This window comes from Copadichromis virginalis, linkage group LG1, assembly GCF_057382275.1.
Source record: "Copadichromis virginalis isolate Kocher_CV1m ecotype Utaka linkage group LG1, C_Virginalis_male_GT1.1, whole genome shotgun sequence".
NCBI lineage: Eukaryota > Metazoa > Chordata > Actinopteri > Cichliformes > Cichlidae > Copadichromis > Copadichromis virginalis.
In genome coordinates this window covers 42709170-42736711 of record NC_140618.1, presented here as the reverse complement: position 1 = coordinate 42736711, position 27542 = coordinate 42709170, and the positions used below count along the sequence as shown (strand labels likewise).

Here is a 27542-nt window from a genome sequence, read left to right as displayed (position 1 = left end):
TCACTCAACCTAGTGCCAAAATAAGATTTAAAGAACATTTTCCCACTGGAAGTTCTACAACCATCTTTGCTATTCTACCAAATACAGATATAAGCAACTGCGCTGCAAGCCAAAGTTTGACATATGAAATGGGATCAGCAGTTACAACCAAAAGTTAGAAAAGATAAACATTTGAGTCCCAACTACATGTCAAATGTTTGGGTTGACTGTCTTTAATACATTTTTATAAAGTAATCAAACAGATTCATGCGTCACTGTGGACATCCAAAGCCACCAATAGCGATCAAAAAGAACAGAAGGAATCAAAGTTGGACAGATTTGAAAAGCAACATTAGTGTCTCTGCCTCAGAAACATCCACCTTCCTCCAGGAGAGCTGAACACTGGGCTGACTGCAGTTTTTAGTCCATCCACATTGTAGGCATTGTGAAACTCATGTGAAGCATGGCTACAGAAGATTCCTAACATTATATAAAATATGGTGAGCACTGTGCAAAGCACTAATTACTGACAGTTTGCTTTAAATCTCGTGTATGCAAATGTATTGTCTTTTCATGGTCATTCCAGTAAAGATCATTTCATAACAGTCCATTTATTTTGAATACGATAACATATAAGCTCTTCCTCTCTTTGACTTCATGGAAAAGTCTTCTGATCCATGGTTGTTGCAACTGATATTCCAACACAAATCCTTCTCGCCATGACGAGATAAGACTTTGCAGTTTCATGAACTGTGTCTCGTAATCCAAGTGAAATACAGCCAGGTTCAGCTCCAGAGAGGTCTCGTCTCTTTGGTCATCCGTTTTCTTAGTTACTCTGGATTTGATTCACAAGATAAGTCTCTGCGCCAGGATCTTGCGGTTGATCTCAGCCAATGCCACAGAAAACACAAAGGCCTTCTCATCAGAGAGACTCGCGTATATATCCACCTCCTTCTCCTGTTTGTCTGTGAACACACACACACACACACACACACACGGCAATAAGTACTTAACAACACTGGCTATAGTTTCAGGTGTCTGCAGTCTCAGACCCATAGTACCATAACAGTATCTGCAAATTCTAGAGCAATCTGTACTGTAAGGCCATATTCAGTATACACCTATTACTTCACAAACTGTTAGTAAATAAATACATTGCTTGTGTTTGAAAACCAAATTGGCAAATGGAGCATGTGCACATAATATAAGGTCCACATACAGATTCAAAAGCATTTTGCTCTAAAGACAACTGTGGTGGCAGATTTCTTTTTTCATTAATCACATATTTAATCACATCACATTAGTTATAGCAATATCACTTTCTCATAGTAAGAGCACTCCTGTCACCAGTTTACATGCATGTGGAACGTCTTCTGCTCATCAGGGATGTAAATCTTTAGGTGACGGCCAAGCAGAAAACGAGGTCAGAGGAGGCGCTTGTTCGTACAAAGGAAGCTGAGCTCAGCAACACGGCCACTGGAGCCGTGGGAGGCTTTCCTCTACGTGGTCTGGTTGAAAACTCCAAGTGTGTGGAAGATGGTTGTGTGATAGAAAGAGATGCTGACAGGGATAAAAGTTTTTTTATTTGTAGTTTTTGTTTTGTTTTGGATGGACCACTGGGAGGGAAACCTCAGGAATACGACGCCTGACTTCAGGACTGTTGTGGGAAGGACTCTGTCCTTAGTTTATGGTGGTTAACACTGTTGGACCAGAAAGAAAAGGCCGGACGGCGAACGCGCTTGTCCACAAAGCTGAGCCCAGCAGTGCGACCAGTGAGGCCGTCGGAGGATCCCCTCGGGTGGTCCGGGCAAATCCAGGTTTTGATTGTATGATTTTTTTTTCTTTCAGAAATATGGGAAAGAATACATGCAGCATGAAGTGTGTAGAAGCTGTAGAAGAGGAATGCAGTGAAGTGTGTGTGCAACAGAGAGTGATGGATAGAAGAACAAGAGGCAAAGTGTTATTGAGCAGTGATGAAAATGATATTAAATATATGTGTGTTGGTACAGGTGGCTGCGGAACTGGATCAGCGCCCTCCACAAGCTCAGCGGCCGGAGCAAAATGATAGATTAACATAACTGGAACCACACCAGCCGTGCTTTGGCTGAATATTACACAGCTTCACCTTCAGGTAGATGTTACACTGAAGAACAAGCTTCGAGGACAATCAATCTCTCCCTGAAGACAAAATGCAGTTCGAGAGCAACGGCGTCGACTTCAAGAGTCAACAAGGTGAACAGACAGCAGCACTGCCCTAAACCCTGAAGGGTTCAGCAGCATGTAGCAGTATGTACGAATGCCATCATGGATGCAAGCATGCGCTCCTGATCACAAGCTGAGGTTCACCAGCGACATCACTGTGTGTGAATGCACTTGAGAAGACCGAGTTTCACATTTGCCATACTGGGAGCTGAAATGGCAAAGACAGAGACTGAAAAGAGTGAAAGATAAAAGGCAAAGCTGAAGAAGAACGGCCCACTGGGCCTCTGACACGCCACAACCGTGAACTGCTGCAGAGGTGGGAGAGACACAGCAGCTGTGAGAAGTGGAGAGAAGAGAGCATGGAGGAGAAATGAAGGCTGTTGTTGATAATGTGAGAACACATGAAAATTGGGTTGGGAAACTGTGGCCGGCTGCGTGTGGAGGTTGAGAAAAGTCCGTAGGATCGCAACAAAGGTAAAAATAAAATGCACACAAACGCACATAAAGAGAGAAATGTGAAGGACCCAACGATCAATCCAACAAGAGCGTGCCAAGCTCCAACTCAGCGACTGCAGAGCAGACTCGGTGCCACCCAACAGGGATCAGCGAATGAATGCAGATGACACCTGATTAAACAGTCAGGCAGTTTTACCTGAAAAAATTCTGTGGTGTGACGTTTCTAATCATTTTACAAATGATATGCATTTACACGACTCTCTGAACATCACAAACTCCGTTAGAGTCCTGAGCATGAGTGAAAGTGACTGGAGTAATTATAGCATGCAGGTTTTACAGCAACTTGTGCTCATTTTGTAGGGTAGCTAGACTGATTTTCCAGCATGTCAGTGCATAAGTGCATTAGGCCCTCATTGTCTGAGGAAACATAAAAATAACAGCAGTTGTGGTTTCTTTTGACATGTGTACAGAACTTCGAAACATTGTGTCACACCGTAAAGACAGGATTTGGGTTCATCACATTTCATTGAGGGATTTTGATCGGCCTCAAACATGCTGGAAGCACCTAAAGAAGGCGGTTGTTCTTCCAGAGTTAAACGTGGTTGTTTTAGTTTCCCCAAGATGTTTTACACCTTTTAAATGGGCTGATGGCCCTACAACAGTGAAGAGTGCAGTACACAGCATAGATAGAGTGGCAAGATCTACAGTGGCTTGAAAAGTGTTCGGCCCACTTGAACTTTCCCACATTTTGTCCCATTACAGCCACAAACATGAATCAATGTTATTGTAATTCCACGTGAAAGACCAACACAAAGTGGTGCACACGTGAGAAGTGGAACGAAAATCAGACATGATTCCAAACATTTGTTACAAATAAATAATGTGGAACGTTCTTTGTCTGCGTCTCTGCATGTAAGATGTGAGGCCACAACTCAGAGATGGCCCTGGGGTTTCACTGGGAGCTCGCTCCACATTGCAATGTGTTTATTAAACCCACTTCAAATCAAGCTCACTGGGTGTGTTGCAGGTTATTGTTAAATTTTCCACAACACAACTCAAAGGCAATTTATTTCATTCTGCTTTTGCAGATTTGCATAGTCAACCCAGAATCAGTGCAAGATGTGCAAACAAGTCCTTGCTAATACACAGTAACATGCAGGAGTCTTGATCCACCCTCCTTACTTTATATTTTACTTTCTGATCATCATATTTCTTTGTCTGTTAAGCTGCTTAACATGGACATAAATCATTTGAATATAAAAAGTGGTGAGCAGTGCTGTGTCTGCATATGAGACACTTAACAAAGGACCAGTTTGAAACTGTATCTGTACTTACTTATAAGAAGCCTGGAGAGCTTCCACTTCCTGAAGACTACTTAAAGAAATGACAGAAAACTGCCTCAGAGTGTTCAGGATGTGCTGAGGAATAAAGGTGCTCACACCAAATATTCAGTTGTAAATACCATCGTAAGTATGTATTTCCATGTATGTTTATTTCAGGAAAGTGTTGCACACATTTCCCAAGCAAATTATAAAAAGAAGAGGATTTTTAATTATCGTGTGTATAAGTTTGTGGCAATGCTGGTTTTCCTGTCACGGGCAGACTGAGCTCTAGAAGGCAATATCAAAGCGCCAGGTAGTCTAGATCTAACCTCGCCGTTTCCCCCCATTTTCATTGGATGCATTTGTAATTTAATAGATATTATTCCATAGTTTGTATAGCCACTTTATTTAGTGAGTTCCTGCTCATTTCTTTTGTCCTCCTGTCTATTTGTACTGTGACAACACAACAAAGGCAAAACTAAAAAAAAGGTCCCTAAAATGAGCAAACAAAAAAACAGTGCCACAAAATGCATCTGTGAATATGACTTGTTTTACCTTTCTCCTCTTCCTGTTTCTTCAGCCCCACTGTTTTTGGTCTGCCTCGTCCTCTTCGTATGGGATCTGATTGGCTGTTAGCCCGGGGTCTCCTCCTGTTCTCCATGTCATTGGTTAGAGGACACTCAATTCTCTCTCTGCGAATGCGCTCAGTCCTCCTCCGCCTAAAGTCCAGCTTGTCTAAAGCAGGGATTACAAATACCACATGCTGTTTAGCCATCTGTTCAGGGGGGTGTTGTTCAGACTTCCACCCAAATCCTTGTTACCAAAAGCAGCTTTGTTTTTTTGTTGTTTTCTCTCTTTTGTTTTTTGAGCAAGGTCTCCAATTTTTAACATTTCATTCATGTTTTCACAATCACACGGTTTCTGTGTATGGGCAGTATAAGGAGCTAAATATTTTGTATTTCTGGGCTTCCAAGGTCTTTCCCACAAACCAGGAGGCCAATCAGATAGTAGACAGAAAGTTAAAAATGTATGCAATGCCTTCTGATGATGCTGCCTAAGAGAAGCATGTATAATGTAAACAGAATTGGTCCTAGCAGTGAACCCTGAGGAACTCCATAATTAACCTCAGTGTGTGAAGAGGACTCTCCATTTACATTTAATGTAATTTGCATACTCTGATTGCTATGAGAAAATATTATGGTCGACAGTATCGAACGCTGCACTGAGGTCTAGCAGGACAAGCACAGAGATGAGTCCACTGTCAGAGGCCATAAGAAGATCATTTGTAACCTTCACTAAAGCTGTTTCTGTGCTGTGATGAGCTCTGAAACTCTTCCATTCCTCTGCACATGAACAGAGCAGTCATCTGCATCTACTGTTTAACAACTACTCTTTCAAGAATTTTTGAAACAAAAGGGAGTTTGGAGATGGGTCTATAATTAGCTAAGACCGCTGGGTCAAGAGATGACTTTTTTAAGTAACAGTTTAACTCCTGCCAGCTTGAAGGCCTGTGCAATTAATAGAGATAGATTGAACCATTAATTGGTAGGACTTCTTGTAAAAATGGGGTTGATGATTTAGAGGAAGTAATTGCTGAAGTTATTCTCCAATTGATCTTTTTGAGTTAAGAGCATATATATATATATATATATATATATATATATATATATATATATATATATATTTATTTATTAGGGGTGCAACGATACACAAAATCCACGGTTCGGTTCGATACTTTGGTGTCACGGTTCGATATTTTTTTGATACAAAAAAAAATGTTCATGCCTTTTTAATTTGTCATTTATTAAATTTTCACGGCACATTCTGCTCCACATCTCTGTGCGTTCATCATTTGTTTGAAGCCAGCTCACCTCCTGCAACTACTTTTCCGAGAATACGTGCTTCTTTTGTGGTTCGGACTCCTTCTGACATTTGTTTGGAGGTGGAGGAACATCACAGTAATTGCTTAAAGGAGCTTCTTCGACATCTTTAAGAGTTCTAAACAAATGTCTGTCCTCCTCCAGAAAATCTTATGTACGCAAACACGCGTTGCAACTTCTTATCTTGTGCGTGTTTTTTATTTTGACAGCGAATGCGCACCTGCGGACCACTTATGTGCAGCCCTGGTTATTTAGCTCGTCATATCGCAGCAACAGAAATTCTTTTGTCCATGAAACCATAAAGCTGCACTTTCTTTTTGCCTTATAGTCTGATTTATCATAACTTCTCCGTTTTGTGGTAAGCTTTTCTTTGGCTGTCACTTCTTCACCCTGACCTGTCTTATTTGGCTCAGCAGAACTAAAATATATATCCTGCTGCTTTTACACGCGCACTCACATAAGCTCAGCGATTCTCTGCGCGATCAACCTCTCACATGTTTAAGCTGCGGGAGATTTCACTTGTCATGTTTGCATAGTAAGCTAACGATTAATAAGACGATGTCAGAGGAATTGGTGCACAAATTATCATCACTCACAGATCAGTGCTGTCGCTCTCTATACACAGTTCGCACGATTGCAAAGTGAAAGCAAAAAACAAGCGCAAATTCAAACGCGACTTCAATATGTCACATATTGACAGTGGCTCATCGATGCCAATGACATAATTACCCAGCTACATTTCTGAAAGAATGCAAAAGCATTGACATATATTTTTCCTACAATAGCCCGACGGGCAGGGCAGAGATCGATTTTGGTAGCCCGACTGGAAAAATCGCTAGCCCCAGGACGTCAGGCTAGCGATTTTGCGAGCCCTGTATCTGATTGAGGAATCACTCATCTTTGGAAAAGAGAGTTTATTACAGAGAAATCTTTCCAAAATAAAAGCTCTACTATACGCTTCTTCTGGGCTATATTCTCAGCAGCATATTAAACATATCAGGTCCCCATAAGGAGAATCCTGTGCTAACAGCTGTCTAAATGACTCGGGTAAAGTTTGTAGCATGCGTGCTTGTTGTTTTTGTCTGCTTCCACTTGTCTTTGCACTAGGATGATGTCGGTGTAAATGTGCAGTCATATTCGTTGTGTTCCCACTAGTGCTGTCAGCGTTAATCTGAAATGGCATTAACGCAATCTCCGTTAACGAGTTACCGCGGATCGCCCCGTGCGTGGGGCTGGACGGCCAACACGTTAACGAGCTAACTGCGCTAACGCACTAGCTCCCACCCATGTAATTGAGCATTGCGTGGCACATCCAACATACTGTTTTACTTTAGTCCATGAGCGCTTACCTTCAGGGTCATACGTCACATGAAAACCAAAATAATTCCAAATGCCAGATCTGAATGAGGTGGGGGAGGTTCAATTTGCCATGTTGCAAGGAGAGCTTAACTTCTGTCTCGCTAGCTTGCCCTGCGCTCAGTGAATCTGCGTTCGACTACTCCGCCTAGGCTGCACTGTCGAGCGCAGATCCACTGAGCGCTCAACACAGACAGCATAGTCAGGAGGAAAGTTGATAAAATAAATTAAAAATTTTGTATTGTTCGATACATATGCGTACCGAACCGAAAGCACTGTATCGAACGGTTCAATATCGATACGAGTATCGTTGCACCCCTAAAAAAAAAAAAAAAAAAAAAAAAAAAAAAATTATATATATATATATAAAAATAAATAAATATATATATGCCCTGGTGCTTCAGTGCGTTACTTCTGTTTTGTTTTTGTGCATAACTTCTGTGTCTGGGCACTCCTCTGGATATTCTTACACCAGAGAAGAGCTTCTTAACTACAGGACTACAACACCTGTGGATTTACTTCCAATATTTGTCACATCTGCGGCAGATTTACTGCAGACTCTGATCAGGAAAGAGAGACGCCGAAGGAGACGAAAGCGAGCCGGCGCACTCGGGCGTCTGAGGAGACGCGGACTGCGAACTGCTCTTCCTGGGATCTTCCTTTCCAATGTATGTTCACTCAGGAATACGATGGACGAGCTGGCCCTGATGAGAAGCATGAACAGAGACGTTGCCTCCTCCTGTGTCTTATGTTTTACGGAGACGTGGCTCTGTGAGGACATCCCGGACTGCGCGCTCAAGCTGGAGGACTTTCATCTGCTGCGCGCGGACCGGCAGGCCGCTCTCTCTGGTAAGACCACAGGTGGAGGTGTCTGCTTCTACATTAATAGTGGCTGGTGCACAGATGTAACAGTGATTGCTCAGCACTGCTCTTCCTCTCTGGAATACCTTTTTATTCACTGCAAACCGTTTTATTTTCCGCGGGAGTTTGCTTCATTCATCTTGGCCGCTGTTTACATCCCGCCAGGCGCGGATGTGCAGGCAGCTCAGTGTGCCCTCGCGGAGCAGATACTGCACATGGAGCGGACATACCCGGACTCTCTCATCATTGCTCTTGGGGACTTTAACAAAGCCAATCTGAGCCATGAGCTTCCAAAATATAAGCAGTATATTAAATGCCCGACCAGAGAGGAGAGGACATTAGACCACTGTTACAGCACGATCAGCGGGGCCTATCGCGCGGTGCCCCGCGCTTCACTCGGACTTTCTGACCACGTCATGATCCACCTAATCCCCGCGTACAGACAGAGGCTGAAGCTCTCCAAACCTGTCGTGAGGACCAAAAAACTGTGGAGCAACGAGGCTGTGGAGGAGCTTCGCACGTGTTTGGAGACCACAGACTGGGACACATTGAAGGCTGCTTCTAACAGCTTGGACGAGTTTACGGACACTGTCACCTCCTATATCCACTTCTGTGAGGACAGCATTGTGCCATCACGCACCAGGGTGAGTTATAACAATGACAAACCCTGGTTTACTCCTAAACTCAAAAAGCTGTGGCTGGAAAAGAGTAAGGCGTTCAGAAGCGGAGACAGGGACTGCTACAGAGAGGCCAAGTACAGGTTCACTAAAGAAGTGGACATTGCTAAACATCAGCACTCTGAGAAGATGCAGCAGCAGATCTCAGAGAATGACTCGGCCTCTGTGTGGAAAGGTTTTAAGAATATCACCAACTACAAGCCTAAAACCCCCCACTCCACTGATGACTTGCTCTTAGCCAACACCCTTAACGACTTCTACTGTCGTTTAGACGAGCCATCAGGCAGCCTTCACACCTCCAACGGCCCCAACAATAGAGGCACTTTGGACACTCATTCCCCCACCTCTCCCCCCTCCATAGAGCCATCACCACCTTCAAACACTTCACCTACAACACCCCCCTCCTCACCCCACACAAAAGAGGATTTCACACCACCTCCTCCCACCACAACTCTTCATATTCATGAAGCAGATGTGAGGAAGCAGTTTAAGAGTCTGAATGCTTGAAAAGACGGTGTGTCTCCTGCCACCCTCAGACACTGTGCAAACGAGCTGGCCCCAGTGTTTTCTGGCATTTTCAACTCCTCACTGCAGGCATGTCATGTGCCTGCCTGCTTCAAGTCCTCTACCATAATCCCTGTGCCCAAGAAACCTAGGATCACTGGACTAAATGACTACAGACCCGTGGCTCTGACATCTGTGGTCATGAAGTCATTTGAGCACCTGAGCACCATTTTGGGAGGAACACCCTTCAACTGGTGCGGGAGTATGAAAGGGAATCAAGGAAACTAGCGGATTATAGGAACCATCTCCGTTTCAACCTAAGATGCAGACAAAGCAGAGTTGTTCCTAAGAGCCTGCGCCTTGGATCCACTGTCAGGGGATACAGAGCAGACTTGATTCTACAGAGAGCACAAAATCACCTTTTAAGTGAAAGGATAAGAGAGGTCCATTTCACTATAGATGCCCTCCAGAACAAGATCAGCCAGACCCTGCAGGAACTGGAAATCCTTCTACCATCTCCAATCTTAGAAGAGGTTTACAAGTTTGTGGACAAGGCTCAGCGGGCCCAACACTCTAAAGGAAAAGAAAGACAACGCAGGAAATTCCACACCTTGCTTTCAAAAACACACACTCCTCATGCTGAAACTACACAACCCAGAGAAGAAAACACACCTGATGCCAGTCAGGAGAAATGGGTTAAGAACTTTTCAGACAGGATTCTCACTGAACTTGAAAAGAGAGTATTAGCCAAAGGACTCAATTTTGCCATTTCTCCACAACAGTTGCCCATAGTGGACCTCATCACAGCCACAGAATCTGCCATACGGATTAATACATTATCACAGACAGAAGCAGAGCAAATCAGGATGAAAGTCTCAGCCACGCTCCCCAGTGCCAAAGTCCCTCCATCCAACCTCACAATTAGGGTTGGGTACCGGTGACATAAACGGTAGTAACCAGACCGAAAAGCAGCGCACATTTCGGTGCTTTATTTCGGTGCTTTTTTTTCCTGAGCTGTGATACACTTCTAGCCAATCATTTTACGTTTCCGAGGATAGTAGGCGGGGCCAGGTACGTACGTTCTGTTAGAGCAGAGCTCCAGATTAAAAATGTCCAAGGCGAAGCGGTCAAAAGTCTGGCTGTACTTCACAGCAAAATATGCAAACTCAGCAGCAACAAGTGCTTTAAGCTGATACTGTGATACTGTCAAAGGAGGTAACACCTCGAATCCGATGAAACACCTGGCGACGCATAGCGTTTTTTTTAAAAGCCGAGAAATGCGCCGTATTTGATAGCTTGCTGCGAGACCTCACACCGAGCACGTCGGGTGGGTTGCCAGTTATCGGACCCGGAGCAACATCCCCCAAAAACCCGAAGAATAGAGTCCTGGCCCCTAGCCCTGCCAGTGTAGCAGAAATGATGAGGATGATGATGGCAGCAGCCCTTCTTCTCTGCGTGAGTAGCTTAATGTTGTTCATGTGTAATTTACGTTGAGTAGGCTAACCACGTTATTACATTAATGCATGTAAGGTGAACTAGCAAACATCATCATAGCTACATGCGGCTGTCTTCTTGTTTGATGGCAGATACTCCCTTCACCCTGGCCAAAAAGGCTAAAATGACCAAAGAAAAAGTGGGAAACAGTTAAACATGAGAGGTTTAGGACAAAGTTTGTGTCTTTTTCCATTGTTTAAGCACTGCTTCCAGCCAAGAGTGATGCCATATATGCCCCATAGCTGCAGAAAAGGCTAACATTGTTATCTTTTTACAAAAACAGCTGAACATGAGAGGTTTTTGGACAAAGTTTGTGTTCTCCATTCTTTAAGCACCGGTTCGAGCACAGTTTCAAAAGTACCGATTTGGCACCGGTATCGGATAAAACCTAAACGATACCCATCCCTACTCACAATACAGGAAAAGAAGGCCGTCGCTTCCCTGAGCAAAGACCACAACATCACTGTTTTACCAGCTGATAAGGGAAGATGCACCGTGGTCCTAAACACTACAGATTACCATACAAAGATCACTACTCTCCTCAGTGACAACAATACCTACGAAGCCCTAAAGCGAGACCCCACAAGCAGCTACAAAAAGAAAGTTATAGCTTGCCTTCAAGACTTTGAAAAGGACAAAATTATTGACCGCCTTATATATCACCGCCTTTACCCAGGGGATGCCATACCCTGCATCTATGGACTTCCTAAGATCCACAAGGAAGCTGTCCCACTCAGACCCATAGTCAGTAGCATAAACTCAGCCACTTATAACATTGCTAAACACCTTGCTACCATCCTTGCGCCTCTCGTGGGGAACACCCCACACCACATCAAGAACTCCACCGACTTCACCGACAAGGTCCAGAAACTTACCCTGGATCCAGATGAAACCATGGTGTCCTTTGATGTAGTCTCTCTCTTCACCTGCATACCCACCACGGAGGCCGTGGAGACTGTCAGAAAACGACTACAAGAAGACAGCTCCTTGGAGGACAGGACCAACTTCACACCCGATCAGATCTGCACACTGTTAGACCTCTGCCTCACCACTACATATTTCAAGTACAACGAAGGCTTTTACAGACAAAAACATGGCTGTGCCATGGGCTCCCCCGTGTCACCTATTGTAGCCAACCTTTACATGGAGGAAGTGGAAAGGAAGGCTCTTGGCTCTTTCAAAGGAAGAGTACCCAGCCACTGGTACAGATATGTGGACGACACCTGGGTCAAAATCAAGACACAAGAAGTGGAATCCTTCACTGCGCACATTAACGCTGTGGATAAAAACATCAAGTTCACCAGGGAAGACACAAAGGACAACTGTTTGCCTTTCCTGGACTGCGCTGTGCACATTGAAGAGAACGGCAACCTCAACATCGAAGTTTACCGGAAGCCCACACACACGGACCAGTACCTCCTCTTTGACTCCCATCACCCTCTGGAACACAAACTTGGAGTAATCAGGACCCTACACCACCGGGCAGAACATGTTCCCTCTAAGCCTGAAGGGAAAAAGAAGGAACACACACATGTAAAGGAAGCACTCAAAACGTGCGGCTATCCTAAATGGGCGCTCTTAAAGTCAGCAAAGAGGCACAGAAAAGAAGACCAGACACCAGCGAGGGAGGATAAGAAGGACAGACGCAACAACATTGTCATCCCCTATGTAGCCGGTGTATCAGAGGAACTCAGGAGAGTTTTCTCCAAGCATGACATCCCGGTGTATTTCAGACCCAGCAACACGCTCAGACACAAACTGGTTCACCCGAAAGACAAAACGCCAAAACACAGACTTAACAATGTGGTGTATGCTGTACAGTGCAGCGAGGAATGCTCAGACCTCTACATTGGAGAGACCAAACAGCCACTTCACAAGCGCATGGCACAACACAGAAGAGCCACCTCCACAGGACAAGACTCAGCAGTCCATCTGCATCTTAAGGATAAAGGACACTCTTTGAGGATGCCAACGTTCACATTTTGGACAGAGAGGACAGATGGTTTGAAAGAGGAGTGAAAGAAGCATCTATGTCCACTGTGAGCGACCATCTTTGAACAGAGGCGGGGTTTACGACACCAACTCTCTGCCATCTATAATCCAGTTTTGAGATCCCTCCCAGACGCCTTAACGCCCACTCACATCCTGGGCCATCTGACCTCAGGAATTCACATGATAAGGTGGGGCCAGGTTTCACAATGAACACACCCGAAACTCTGGCTGATTGGGACCCACACCCAGTTTCACACCTTGGCTCAGGCGATTAGCACTTAGAGTCCCCCGAGAGCAGCTTCTACCTTTCTACCTTTAAAACTCGCCTTCCAGCCAAATGGCTGGTAGGCTTTTAGCTAGGCTTTAGCTTCAGCCAAGTGGAAGCTAAATTGTCTAGTCATTCATATGTAAATTAGGTTGTTATCTGGGAATTCTGGAGGGGAGTGGGGGTGTGTGAATGAGGGGGTGGGGGAGCTGCTAAAAGCTGTGAACTTCCTTTTGTGTTTCATCTTGATGCATTCTCAATCATCCAGGGAAATAAATCTCCAAAAGTCACCAACTTGGAGTGTTTCAGTTTGCCATCTTAGAGAGAAATCAACACACATGGGTCCTTTGTTGCTGAGATTTATATATATATTTATATATATATATGTTCTTTGCGATGTGTTCACTGCTACAGATACACATGTGGTAAATGCAGACTACAGATACCATGGCAGTGCCAGGATTGTGAGTGATTGCTGAAAATGTTGAAATGTACTCACTCACTTTTTATTATTATTTGTAAATATGTGTACAAATGGTTGGTTTTTTGTACTGTTTTTATCAATAAATCTCAGCAACAAAGGACATACACCCATGTGTGTTGATTTCTCTCTAAGATGGCAAACTGAAACACTCCAAGTTGGTGACTTTTGGAGATTTATTTCCCTGGATGATTGAGAATGCATCAAGATGAAACACAAAAGGAAGTTCACAGCTTTTAGCAGCTCCCCCACCCCTTCATTCACACACCCCCACTCCCCTCCAGAATTCCCAGATAACAACCTAATTTACATATGAATGACTAGCCAATTTAGCTTCCACTTGGCTGAAGCTAAAGCCTAGCTAAACACCTACCAGCCATTTGGCTGGAAGGCGAGTTTTAAAGGTAGAAAAGCCAAATGGCTGCTCTCGGGGGACTCTAAGTGTTAGAGGATCATCAGGGGGTCCTTTTGTCCCTCTGTGGGGGGTTACTCCCACTAGGTTTATATCTGGGACTCTCCACCATTTGACCTTAGAACTGAAGAAGCTTCTCGGATGAGAGGTGAAACGTCTTCAAGCAACTTAAAGAAGTCCAGACGCTTTTCTTTGCAAGCTCCTTTGACTGAGCACCTGGTTCTCTCCTACCTCAAGACCCTCACGGCCCCCCTGCAGTTTGCATACAGAGCCAACAGGTCTGTAGATAACGCCATCAACATGGCCCTACGCTTCATCCTGCAGCATCTGGACTCCCCAGGAACCTACGCCAGGATCCTGTTTGTGGACTTCAGCTCTGCCTTCAACACCATCCTTCCAGACCATCTCCGAGACAAGCTTTCCCAAATGAAAGTGCCTGATCCCATCTGCCGGTGGATCACTGACTTCCTGACGGACAGGAAGCAGCATGTGAAGCTGGGAAAGAATGTCTCGGACTCTCGGACCATCAGCACTGGCTCCCCTCAGGGCTGTGTTCTTTCTCCTCTGCTCTTCTCCCTGTACACCAACTGCTGCACCTCCACCCACCAGTCTGTCAAGCTAATCAAGTTTGCAGATGACACCACCGTTATTGGACTCATCTCGGACGGGGATGAGTCTGCCTACAGGAGGGAGGTTGAACGTCTGGTGTCCTGGTGCAGCCACAACAACCTGGTGCTAAATGCCCAGAAGACAGTGGAGATTATTGTGGACTTCAGGAAGCACACAGCTCCACTCCCCCCCATCATCCTGACTGACACCCCCATCACCTCTGTGGACTCATTCCGCTTCCTGGGTACCACCATCACCCAGGACCTGAAGTGGGAGCCCACCATCACCTCCGTCATCAAGAAAGCCCAGCAGAGGATGTACTTCCTGAGGCAGCTGAAGAAATTCAACCTGCCAACACGGACGATGATGCAGTTCTACACTGCAATCATCGAGTCCATCCTCACCTCCTCCATCACCGTGTGGTACGCTGGAGCCACTATCAGGGACAAACAGAGACTGCAGCGTGTTGTGCGCTCTGCTGAGAAGGTGATTGGCTGCAGACTCCCATCTTTGCAGGACCTGTACACCTCCAGGACACTGCGGCGTGCAGCTCGGATCTCAGCTGACCCTTCTCACCCTGGACACAGTCTGTTTGACCTGCTCCCCTCAGGCAGGAGGCTCCGGTCCATTCGCACCAGAACCTCTCGCCATAAGAACAGTTTCTTCCCCTCTGCTGTTGGACACATGAACAATAACCACATGACTGTTCCCACCACTAACACATGACCCTACGCTGTGTCACTGCATCATTCCATGTTTGGCACTGATCACCACCTGCACTCATGTATATATCATGTATATATCTATCTACTTAGCACTTTTAATTCTTATTTTTATGTCTATTTAAGTGTTATATGACAGTATGTTTTTGCACTAAGTACCGTAGCAATTTCCTAATCATGTCACTTTATTTTTTCACATTTTTCTTTAACCTACAGCACTACTTGTTCTTTAGCTTTGTGCAATCCAAAAACATGCATGTTGGAATAACTGGTGATTCCAATTGGCTGTAGGTTTACTGTATCTTCAACTCACCAACTACCAACTTACCTGCTATGGCTGGGGAGGAGCGCTCATTTAACTTTGCATTAAGGAGTTTCCTGCTAATAAATACATAACCACATGGGCAGGACTTGCACGCCACTGGAATCTAGAAAGAGTGAGAAATAAGAAACATTACTGTTAAAACATCACTACATCATTTCCACAAGGTGGATTCCTGTTTTAGCTGCACAAAGCCTGCAGCAGACAATCTGACACACTCTTAGAGGTCTCCATGTCTGACACATATCTCAAGGATCAAAGCTAACACAGGGCAGGTTTATTCCAAATAAATGACATGAGTTGATAAACTTCAATGGAGTGAATGAAGATATCCACTAAATCATGCCATTTTTAGCACTAAATGGATCATAACCATTGCGCACTATGACTCATTACTTGCAGAAGAATTTAGCCAAAGGTTTGATTGTATTTTCTACATCTGCAAGCCCACTAGCGTCCACTTAAGTTTCACTGATGTCAATGTTTTTCACTGGACAGTGTAGATCTCACTTAGCATGTTAGAGGTTCATGAGTTCATGACAGTACAGTTAGAAACAGACTGAACAAGTATGACTTGTTTGGAAGGGTTACCAAAAGATAAGACTCTTCTCTCTCAAAGGATTACGGCACGACAGCTGAGGCGCATGAATAGATGTGAATGATGCAAGTTGTATGTTTGAGTGCTCAGTGGATAAAGGCTATGTTTTATTGTGTAAGAACCAGTCCAGTATAAACATTTTATACAGCAGCAGCTATAGTGATTTATCAATATTTTTAGTCATGAAGTGGTTTGTGCTCTACAAACAAGTGTAGAAGTCCCCCTGACCAATGTGTACGAACAAAGCACAGATTTTTAAGGAATTTAAACAAGTCTTTAAAATGAATACTACTAATAATAATAATCAAATGACAAACTACTACTACAACAATAATAAAAATAAATTATTATATTACTATTATATAAATGGATGGATGGATTATTGTTATTATTGCCTTTTAACCAACAAACTGTTCACAATTACAATTTAAAGAAAAAAAAAACTGCATGCAATTTGTCAAAATTTCAATTATTTTCAGGCTGAGTTGCTTTGTTTATTTAATATCATTTAGATGAACAGCACGGTGCCGCACTGATTACTATTGCTTCACAGTGAGAAGCAACAGTAACATCGAGATGGACTTTGACTTCTCCATCTGATCGGGGCCTTTGTGTGGCGTTTGCATGTTCGCTCCATGTTTGTGTGGGTTCTCTCAGCGGTTCCCAAACTTTTTTTGCTAGGCCCTCCTTTGTTTTACAAGAAAAATGTTCATGCTCCATATTAATATGAGTAGAAAAAGTACAGTTTGAATGAGTATGTGGAAACGTTGTTTTGAATTTTCTTAGTTTGGACTACAGTGACCAAATTTTGATACAATAGACTTTAGGGCTGGGCGATATGACCTAAAATCCATATCGTGATATAATTTGAAGCACGTGCGGTAACGATATATATCGCGATATATTCTTTTCTTCTGTATAACGTATTTTCCACACTATAAGGACTTAAAATCCTTTAATATTCTCAAAAATCGAGAGTGTGCCTTATGTATGAATTCTGGTTGTGCTTACTGACCTCGAACAGATTTTGGCTGCAGAAATCTGTTAAAAATGTTTTAGTACAACTTTGGTAAGCAGCACTGCTTGATGGATCGTCAGAGCATTACGGCTGCCGTAGGGAGGAGCTTCGCGGAGTAATCTGGGTCCAAAACTCCGACAGCTTCAGGTCCCAAAGTCAAACCAACACTAAGAGTTAAAAACTGTCTAAATTCTTTCATCTTTAATTAAATCATCAGCGTTGCTGCTTTACCAGGTGTAACAATTAAGTTTAACATCCAGGCATCCATGAAAACAGAATTTATTAAATTTAACGGAGTTAGAAGTTAGCAGGAAGTTAGCTCGCTAGTTTACACCTAAACATTTCACAGCATGTTCTGACAGAGATTTTTGAAACTAATTCAAACGTCCAGCTCTGCTGTCACTTCCAACATAAATGAAGACAGAAAACTAAACAGCAGTGACGTTTGCAGGGTTACTGAAGTTGGGCTACCTGGTATATAATGTTGTGCTACGTGATTGCTAGCGACACAGCTATGTTAGCATAACATTAGCACAGTGAAGCTGGAGGATGAACGCCAACTTTTTTTCCACTCGATAAAAGTTAACGTGAGTATTCTGGTGGCAAATGCAGTCGCATAGCAGGATGCTGTACACGGGCCAAACTTCAGTCAGGAGAACAACTGAGATTATTCATCCACAATACGAGGTTAGTTATTAATATACTGCAACAACATGGGAACAGAGCAGCTGCGAGAGAATTCAACATTAATGAATCAATGTTACGGAAGTGGAGGAAGCGCAGTTTTTGGCTTTCCCCATATTTCAACAGTGCTTCATCTCTTTGCTGTGACTGTCGCCCGCCATCATTTGCAGATGATAATGGTTGTAGCCGCTGCGATGCTTGCGACCAAAACATGCGCAGCTTGATGACATCATCAACATGCGCTATCGCGATAGAGCGATATAGTCAAAATCTCTATCGTTGGCCAAATTTATATAGTTTCTATCGTATATTGTTTATATCGCCCACCCCTAATAGACTTACATCTCTAAATGTCTGCTGACTACCCAAATTATTTAAAAAGGTGAAACAGCCTTCAGTGGTTATTTGAAAGGAAGTAGTCGTGTGCCGCAAACAACCCCATCCCGATTGAAAGGTGCAACAGGTCAAATAGCTGATTTTTCAATTTCACTTCTTAGCTTTCGCTTTTAGTCTCAGTAAACACAGTATTCTGAAATAAACTTTTATTCAGTATCACCCAAAACCTGTGACTGAGTCCATGAACTTAGCAGTGTTTACAGAGGAAAAGTCAAAAAGTAATTTCCTATACAATCTGATGGGACCGAAAGTCCTTTTGCAACCATCTGATGGTGTTAGAGGAGAAGGCAGGTTTAAGACTCACATGTTTTTGACACTGTCTGCAGAGAACGTCTGTTGTTAAATTGAGGCCAACAGACTACCTTTATGTTATCTACCATAGCAACAGCCCTATGACATGCAACTACAACATGTGAATGCGTTATAATTATAACCTCCCAGTAAGATGATGCTGTGATCACACCAACATATTTACCAAAATGTTGTTGAAGGTGATGTTTTTCCTTCCTCTAGCAGACACCAAAAGCCTGTGAGCTCAGCCCCTTTGTGCTGCTTCCATCCCAGTCACATGGGCCGTTGCGTCTTTTAAAATACAGCAGCTCACCAACGTGAGTTTTTAATGTCGACAACTTTACTTTTGGTTTTGGCCATCTCTTCATATTCCATCACCAGCTTGCATTTGCATGAATGACAGTCCCTTAATGCACTGTGCTGGTGAAGCTCTATTTGCACATTAAATGTACAGTCTGGCAAGAGTTTTCATGAGAAAGTTGTAGTTTCTTTCAGCACAACTGGAGAGCAACATTGTAATTCACACACCAACAGTAGAGATGTTGGCTCTCTTTGGATCTGCCTTCATATTCTACTAGTCAAAGTTTTTGGACATACGTTTTCATTTAATGTTTTTTCTCCTGTTTCATGACTATTTACATTTTACAATCTCACTGAAGGCATGAAAACTATGAATGAACACATATGGAACTATGTAGTAAACAAATGTGTGTGAAGTGACACAAAACATGTTTTACATTTTAGATTCTTAATACCATACCACCTTTATTTATAAAGCACTTTAACATAAAACCAGAGTTCACAAAGTGCTGTACATGCTAATAGCATAAGTAAAGAAAATTAAAATGAGATAAGATAAAATAAATAACAAATTGAGTCAACCCCTCTAATCAATGCCAAAGGCTTCAGCGAATAAATATGTTTTAAGAAGACTTTTAAATTCAGAGAGAGAAGAGGCCTGCCTAACATGCAAGGGTAGATCATTCCACAACTTTGGAGCAGCTACAGCAGAAGCACGATCACCTTTAAATTTATACTTAGTTTTTGGTGCCTTAAGGAGCTGCTGATTGGCGGACCTAAGGGAACGGGCAGGTGTATATGGTTGTAGTAGCTCCGAGAGGTGGGGGGGGGGGGGGGGGGGGGGGGGGGGGGCGGCAGGCCATTAAGAGATTTAAAAGCAAATATGAGAATTTTAAAAACAATCCTAAGATGTACAGGTAGCCAGTGGAGTGAAATTAAAATGGGGGTAATGTGCTCAAACTTTTTTGTTCCAGTTAAAAGACGAGCTGCATCACTAACCCCACAATAAAGTGCGTTACAATAATCCAGCCTAGAAGTAACAAAGGAATGGATTACTGTCTCAAAATGCTGTTTCGATAAGATAGGCTTTATTTTGGCTAATTCCCTCAAATGAAAAAAGCTAGAGCTTACAACAGCTCTGACCTGGCTTTCAAGTTTAAGATTTGCCTCTATTTTAACTCCCAGATTAGTGATGACTGGTTTAACATACTGTGCCAGTGAACCAAGATCTATAATAGTGGCCTCAGAAGCGCCACCAAAAACCATCACTTCTGTTTTCTGTTCATTAAAATTTAAAAAGTTCAAAGCCATCCAGGCCCTTATTTCATCAAGGCATCTGAGCAGCGAGTCTACTGAGAAGCCATTTATCTTTTAAGTGGGAAATAAATCTGGGAGTCATCGGCGTAGCAGTGGAAAGAAATCCCATGTTTCCTGAAAATAGACCCAAGGGGTAGGAGATATAGAGAGAAAAGAAGCGGGCCTAAAACTGAACCCTGTGGGACCCCACATTGAAGAGAAGCAGCAGAGGATACAAACTCCCCGAGTTTCACAGAGAAAGTTCGCTCTGCCAAATAGGATCTGAGTCACTGCAGTGCGGCACTCCGCATACCCACCAACTGCTCTAAACGGGAGATTAAAATATTATGATCCACTGTATCAAAAGCAGCAGTTAAATCTAACAGCACGATAATAACACAGTCACCTGAGTCATTTGCCAAAAACACATCATTAAAAACTCTTAAAAGGGCAGATTCGGTACTATGTAAAGCTTTAAAACCAGATTGGAAAACTTCTAAAATACCGTGTTCTTCTAGGAAGGACATTAATTGCTTGTAAACTACCTTTTCAAGAATCTTTGAGATAAAAGACAGTTTGGAAATAGGTCTGTAATTCACAATAATATCAGGATCAAGAGCAGGTTTCTTGAGTAGAGGCTGAATCACCGCATGTTTGAGATTGACAGGTACAACACCAGAGGACAAACTACTATTTACAATGGATTGTACAGCTGATGCTATAGTGAGAAAAACCTCTTTGAAAAATCGAGGAGGGAGAGCATCATAAGGGGAAGCTGAGGGCTTCATGTGAGCAACCAACTCCTGCAGGCAGAGCATGGAAACTGGCTCGAACCTGTCAAAGACAGCAGAACTAGGGACAGGGGTAGAAGGGTCGAGAATGGACTGGGAAGTCTGCGCTTTGACAGATAGCACTTTATCAATAAAAAAGTGCAGGAAGTTTTCACAAATTTCCTGAGAAGACTCGACACCAGCAGTCTGTGGAGCATGAAGGACCATGTCAATAGTCTTAAATAAGACATGAGGCTTACGACAATTTGCCTGAATAATAGCAGCAAAATGTTTCCTCTTAGCGTCTTTTACAGTTTTCTGGTAAGAATTCCAGTAGTCTTGTAACATTTGGTATGACACCTGAAGTTGATCCTTCTTCCATTTACGTTCAGCTCTCCTACACTTTCTTCTGGCAGCCCAGGTGTCTTCATTCAGCCAGGGTTCAGATTTGGCTTTTACTTGCCTAAGCTTAAAGGGGGCCACTGAATCTAAAGCAGTTTGGCAGACAGAGTAAAACCACGTACTCAGCTCTTCTGTATCATTGCATATGGAATCAGGAAGGCCGCCGTTCTGATTAAAAACAATAGAGAACTGTCCAGCAGAGGAAGGGTTAAAAATACGACAGCTCCTAGCAGCAACAGGAGGAAGATTAACTTTGGTAAAAGGAAGGAAAACCTCAAACAAGACAGGCTAATGATCCGACCCTACAATGTCACAAACCTCTAAGTTAGAGACAGGTAAATTATGAGTTAAAACAAGATCCAACGTGTGCCCATATTTTTGTGTAGGCACAGACACAGGTTGCACAAGATCAAAAGAGTCAATAAGATATAAAAAGTCCTTTGCCATTGGCTTGTCAGGGCAGCACACATGAATATTGAAGTCCCCAATAATAAGGACATGATCATATTTTGGCATAATTTCAGCCAACAGATCAGAAAAGTCATTTAAGAAGTTCTTATTGTATTTTGGGGGTCTGTAAACCACAGCACAGAGCACTGTGTGAGAGCGACCTAGCTCAAACATGCTCAGTTCAAAGCTACTAGGTGAGGTTGATAATGGCAGTGGTTTACATTTATACTGCTTCTTAAAAACAGCCGCTAGTCCTCCTCCTCTGCCTGATATTCGAGGAGAGTTTAAAAAGCAGCAGCCATCAGGTAAGAGATCTGTGAAAGCGCTGGACTCACCGGCCCTCAACCATGTCTCAGTTATACAGAGGAAATCCAGTCCTTGGGTCATAAATAAATCCCTTAAAATAAAAGTTTTATTACTCAGCGATCTAGTGTTCACCAATCCAAACCTGGTGGAGGTCAGCGTGTTCGTGGCTGACAGCGAGACCCGACGCAGCGGCCGCAAGTTCTGTAGGTTCGCACCGCGCCGACGAAGATGAGGGGAAATCTTTCGTGGCTGGGACATCTGATCCGAGCCAACAACGGGCACCAGCCAGGCATCGATGGGCTCCAGAGAGCACGGAGAAAAGGCATGACAAGGCACAGATCCACGTTCGTTCCAAAGAGCCGGGGAAGAGCGCATCAAGTACGCCTTAAGTTTCACGAGTAGACCGCTACGTTTGCCCCGGCGTCTGAAACGCTTTCGCCGTGAGGCTGGGGCCAGGGTCCGACAAAGGTTAGCTGGTATCCCAGACAGGAATGGAGGTAACGCCTTATGTCCATTATAAGTTGCATTGGTAAGATCACTGGCAACTAGTCGGAGGTCCAACAGTTTTTGGCGATTGTACATTAAAAGAGAGTTGACTCTAGCAATAAAAAACAACATAAGCAAACACAACAGAGGAAGAGCCAGACGGCGAGCCACACACACTGGCGCCATCTTGAAACTCTAATAACAATAGCCTCCCTTTGCTTTGATTATTGCTTTGTACACTCTTGGCCTTCTCTCAATGAGCTTCATGATGTAGTCACCTGAAATGGTTTTCACATTACAGGTGTGTCTTGTCAGTGTTCATGTAATGGCAAAAAAACAATCAGCTAAGTAAAGAGAAAAAACAGTCAATCATTACTTTATGAACTGAAGGTTAGTCAGTCTGGAAAATTGCTAAAACTCTGAATGTGTCAACGAGTGCAGTCGCAAAAACCATCAAGTGCTATGATGAAACTGGCTCACATGAGGACCGCCCCAGGAAAGGAACAACATAAGTCACCTCTGCTGCTGAGTAGGGCTACCACGATTAGTCGACTAGTCACGATTAGGTCGACTATCAGAATCGTCGACGACTGATTTAATAGTCGACGCGTCGTTTGAAGCTTTGCAAGCTCACAAAAGACGCAGGAATAAGTAGCAGGATTTAAGAGTGTAATAACGGACTGAAACAGAAGATGGCAGCACTGCATGTACAAGGATGCCAGCTGCCGTTAAACCCCGAAGAAGAAGAAGCTGCGTCCCAGAATTCATAGCGCGGCCCAGCACAGTTTCCAACAATGGCGGCAGCTAGTTAGTTTTAATATTACTCTTATTATTCTTTCTGGGTCACAAAATAAACGTTTAACATATTTTCAGGCGAGAATGTAGCTGTGTAAACCTCAAATATCTGCTCAGTTTATCAAGACACCACATATTTTCAAAAGCGCTCCGACGTTTTCGGAGACGTCTGTTACCCACTAGCTCGATAGCTAGCCGGGGGCTTATGGCGTTATTTTTGTGCCACTATTCTGAGCGCACGTAAAAATAAATTCCAGGTGCAAGTGTTGTATTTTGAGGAGAAATTTATTTTTGAGCAAAGAAAAGCTAAATTTGAGTGAACAAAATTCATTGCTGCGTGCAAAAAATGTATTTCAGTGTTTGCTATTATCCATACACACGCACACAATAGCAGCCCCTGTCGCTCAGTTTTTGCACTTGCGCTCGCGCTCTCAACATTTCTGTCCGTGCGCGCTCAACAAAACCAGCCAATCACAGACTTGGATGCAAAAAAAAATCTGTTGGCTGTTTTGGTCTCCAATCAGCTCGAAATGACGAAATGCAATATCCCAGAATCCATTTCGTCCAAAACTCAAACGAGGCAGTGGCGGAGGAACACAGAGTGGCGGAGTTTGAAATATTACTCTTTCTGGGTCACAAAATAAACTTTTAAGATATTTTCATGCGAGAATGGTGCTGTGTAAACTTCAAATACCTGCTCGATTTATCAAGACATCAAATATTTGCATAAGTGCTCTAACGTTTTTGGAGATGCATGTTACCCACCATCTAGCATTTTTTTTTACGTGCGCTCAGAATAGTGGCACAAAAATCACGCCATAGGGGCTAGGCTCACTAGAGCCGCGAGAACACCGGACTCCCGGCAAATCGTTTTCAAACCCACCTCCGTCTTTCGCTGCTCAGGTTAAACATGATATATGAGTCACTTAGATAACTTAAACATGTTATTGTTTGGCTTTTTTCAGTATTTTATTTGTTCCTGAGTAAATCGGTTTGGCTGAGATTAAAGTTATAGTTTTTACACAGCTGAATAAACGTCAAGCAGACAGCTGATTATCAGAAGTGTGAGATGCTCGAGAATTTACTCCGGTGTCCTGTTATATTTTAGATAGCAAGGAGTTTATTAAACTTCACCGAAACAATCTGCAAACTTCATTAAAATTTAATAAACTATCATCTTGTCTTTATTGTTAGTTAGCACAGACCTTACACACCTAAAGCTGTAAGCTAATGATAGTTATATAAGAGCAGATGCTGCTGGTGCAATAAGCTGTAGTTTTACATCCAATGGATGATGCTCTGATTAGTCGACTAATCGCAAAAATAATCGGTGACTAGTCGACTATCAAAATAATCGTTTGTGGCAGCCCTACTGCTGAGGATAAATTCATCCGAGTCACCAGTATCAGAAATCACAAGTTAACAGCACCTCAGATTAGAGCCCAGATAAATGCTACACATAATTCCAGTAGCAGACACATCTCTATATAAACTGTTCAGCAGAGGCTGTGCAAATCAGGCCTTTGTGGTCAAATAGCTGCTAAGAAACCACTACCAAGGAAAAGCAACAAGCAAAATAGATTTGTTTTAGCCAATAAACATTAGACCAGTGGAAATCTGTGCTTTGGTCTGATGAGTCCAAATTTGAGATCTTTGATTCCACTGGCCATGTCTTTGTGGGAAGCAGAAAAGGTGAATGGATGGTATCTACAGGTATGGTTTCTATGAACCATTGAGGAGGAGCTTCAGACACTGAAGCTGACTATAATGCACTTTTTCCAGCACAAAACGGACAGATTTCTTTCAGTGAACAAGAAAGAAAAACTAATGACTCATCTACAGTTTTTCAAACTACAAATAGCAACAGCATTTGGTATAAAGTTAAAATTTTGCAAAACCATGCACATGTTGTTTACAACTGCTTTTAGGAATATTTAATTAAACAGTGATAAAATGCTGGCATTTGTACTGCACCCATTTCATATTTTTATAGCCTAAGTGTAACATCTACATCTTACCAGCAGCCGTTTTACTGCTGAGCAGAACTATTTTCAACGGATTTATTCACAGGGTCAGAAGAGTAAGCCAGACGCAGCTAATGAAAAGAAAGAAACGCGGTAACTAGTGGTGTGCGAATCGATACCGAAATATCGATTCTTCCGATACCAGCAATTTATGTTCTAGAATCAATTCTCATATTATAATATATATATTTTAGTACTCTGGGGTAAATTTGTAGTTTTTCCATTAAAATGAACGCAGTGGAAAAAAAACTATATCATTCGGATCGTCTAATTTGGAAGGAACTACTTCCTCTTACGCTTTTCATAGTCATGTGCGGAATACGGCTGTATAAATGTGTGGCAGCCTCTGGCGTGCACACTCACAACAATGGCTGAGCGCAAACAGAGTCATGTGTGGACGCGTTTTACCTCCACAAACAGCCAGTCAGTCAGTTTTTTTTTTTATTTCTATATGATTATTCTGCATTATTAAGCAATAAAAACAAGTTGTCTGATGTCCTCTAATCATTATGAAGCAATATGGTTATGTTATTATTACAATTACATAATACAATTGTATATTGTATTCTGAAATGCAATGAAACATTACGTTTTTGTACAGAGTATCGGTATCGGATCAGTATCACCGATACCACCCTGAATTTTACTTGGTATCGGATCGGAAAGGAAATCAGTGGTATCGCACATCACTAGCAGTAACACATGCTTGTGTGTGGTGGTAGTGTGAGGACAGGGTCGAACTGTGTAACTAACCATGCGCATTACTGATGTAGACTTGTTGCAGTCTACCCACTGTTGGCTTTAATTTGAAGAGTCCATTGTGATCCAGCACCATTACCGTAGTTCCAGGAAGAGATGCTCACAAAGCCAAAGGGCTGATTTTTTTTTATTTTTATCTTTAACCAATCGAAATGCTCAGTGAAGATCACAAGTAACTGAGGTACGGTAATGAAAATGCGCTACTATAGCCCAACTCATTTACTGAACTTTTGAGCCAGTCCCTTACATTACTAACGCAAATATGTGATCATATGTCCGTCTGTTTTATACATACAAAGTCACAAAGCCACAACCGTGAAGACGGACATAGATGCCGATGCTCTCTCTGCCGAACGGAAAATCAACATCTACCAGCTGAGCCGTTTGAGAAACATCGTGATCACCGGGGCTCGCACTGAACCCCGTTTCCGTCTCTAGAGCTGGAAACTACCGTAGGCTGCCATGATTGGTATCAATAAAACGAAACGCAATCAGTAACACAGCCCTAACAATTAAAGATGTATTTTCTTACCTGTTGGTCGCATTCAGGACAAGATTTAGTAGCCATTTTGACCTTCTTTGTTTTATTTGCCGACATCGTCCCTTCTTCCAGCGACACGCAAACAGCTTTACGGTAACTTAAATATCTGTCAGTACATGAATGCCGCAGGTCTTTATCCAGCAAACGCGGACACAGACGTGCCACAAAACCACTTCGATATCTACCTAACTAGATGACGACTCCCCATTAACGAATAGGTACACGCTTCTGTATAGGCTTCTAATAACGTAAAACCTGCGAGCATGCGCACAGCTCGCCCTTCTGTTGTAGCGTTGCGTTCAAGTTCCTTGGGGAAAAGGATAGTTGGAACATAAGCCTGAAGTTAGGTTTGCGAATGGGAGCAGAATGGAAAAGCCATGCTGAAAGTCTGTGTCAGGGGCTATATTCATAGTCTGGTATGTGAACGAATAAAGCTACAGTTATATACGACAGTTTTTTCGACAGGAAAGAGGATGAACCGTGCCACACTTCCTCAGACACACTTCAGTAGAATTTAGTCCCCGGAACTGTCGGGAATTTGACTTTAAGACACAGACTGATAACATACAGTACACCAGCTTAGCTTCACGGGTACGAAAACTGCCTAGTAATAGTAATCAGAATCGAGTACTAACATGTTACAGTGTAGAGTATACATGACTACACTGTTTTTCAGGAAGTTAGTTGCTTTTCTTTCATTTTAACATGCACCACTGGGATTTTCCTTTGGTGTGGTACAAACCAGAGTAGCTGGCCAGGGAGTCACTGAGGTCATTTAGGAAAGTGTTTCTCTCCAGCCACTCTTCTAATTAAGTTACCTCAACTTTATGAAGCCCGGGGAGCTTGCTACTGACAGAGAAAAGTTGTAGCTTGTCATACACAAAAGTAAATA

General features: G+C 43.0%; 1 protein-coding gene across 1 annotated transcript; it reads right to left on the bottom strand.

The window, feature by feature from the left end:
• Nucleotides 1–189: 189 nt before the first annotated feature.
• Nucleotides 190–26924, bottom strand: lg1h16orf87 (linkage group 1 C16orf87 homolog). Its single transcript, XM_085464001.1, has 4 exons — nt 26642–26924; nt 15541–15640; nt 4515–4694; nt 190–944 (listed from the first exon to the last, which is right to left on the bottom strand). The coding sequence occupies exons 1-4, from the start codon at nt 26705–26707 to the stop codon at nt 826–828; spliced, it is 465 nt and encodes a 154-aa protein (XP_085320127.1). The 5' UTR covers nt 26708–26924; the 3' UTR covers nt 190–825.
• Between the last annotated feature and the right edge of the window lie 618 nt (nt 26925–27542).

Excerpts from the sequence above, each read along its gene's own strand:
- lg1h16orf87 (XM_085464001.1), bottom strand. The coding sequence starts at position 26,707 with ATGTCGGCAAATAAAACAAAGAAGGTCAAAATGGCTACTAAATCTTGT. Across the intron at positions 4,695-15,540 it reads CTCCTCCCCAGCCATAGCAG|ACAAGCTGGACTTTAGGCGG; the intron begins GTAAGTTGGTAG and ends TCCCTGCTTTAG. Across the intron at positions 945-4,514 it reads GAAACAGGAAGAGGAGAAAG|ACAAACAGGAGAAGGAGGTG; the intron begins GTAAAACAAGTC and ends GTGTGTTCACAG.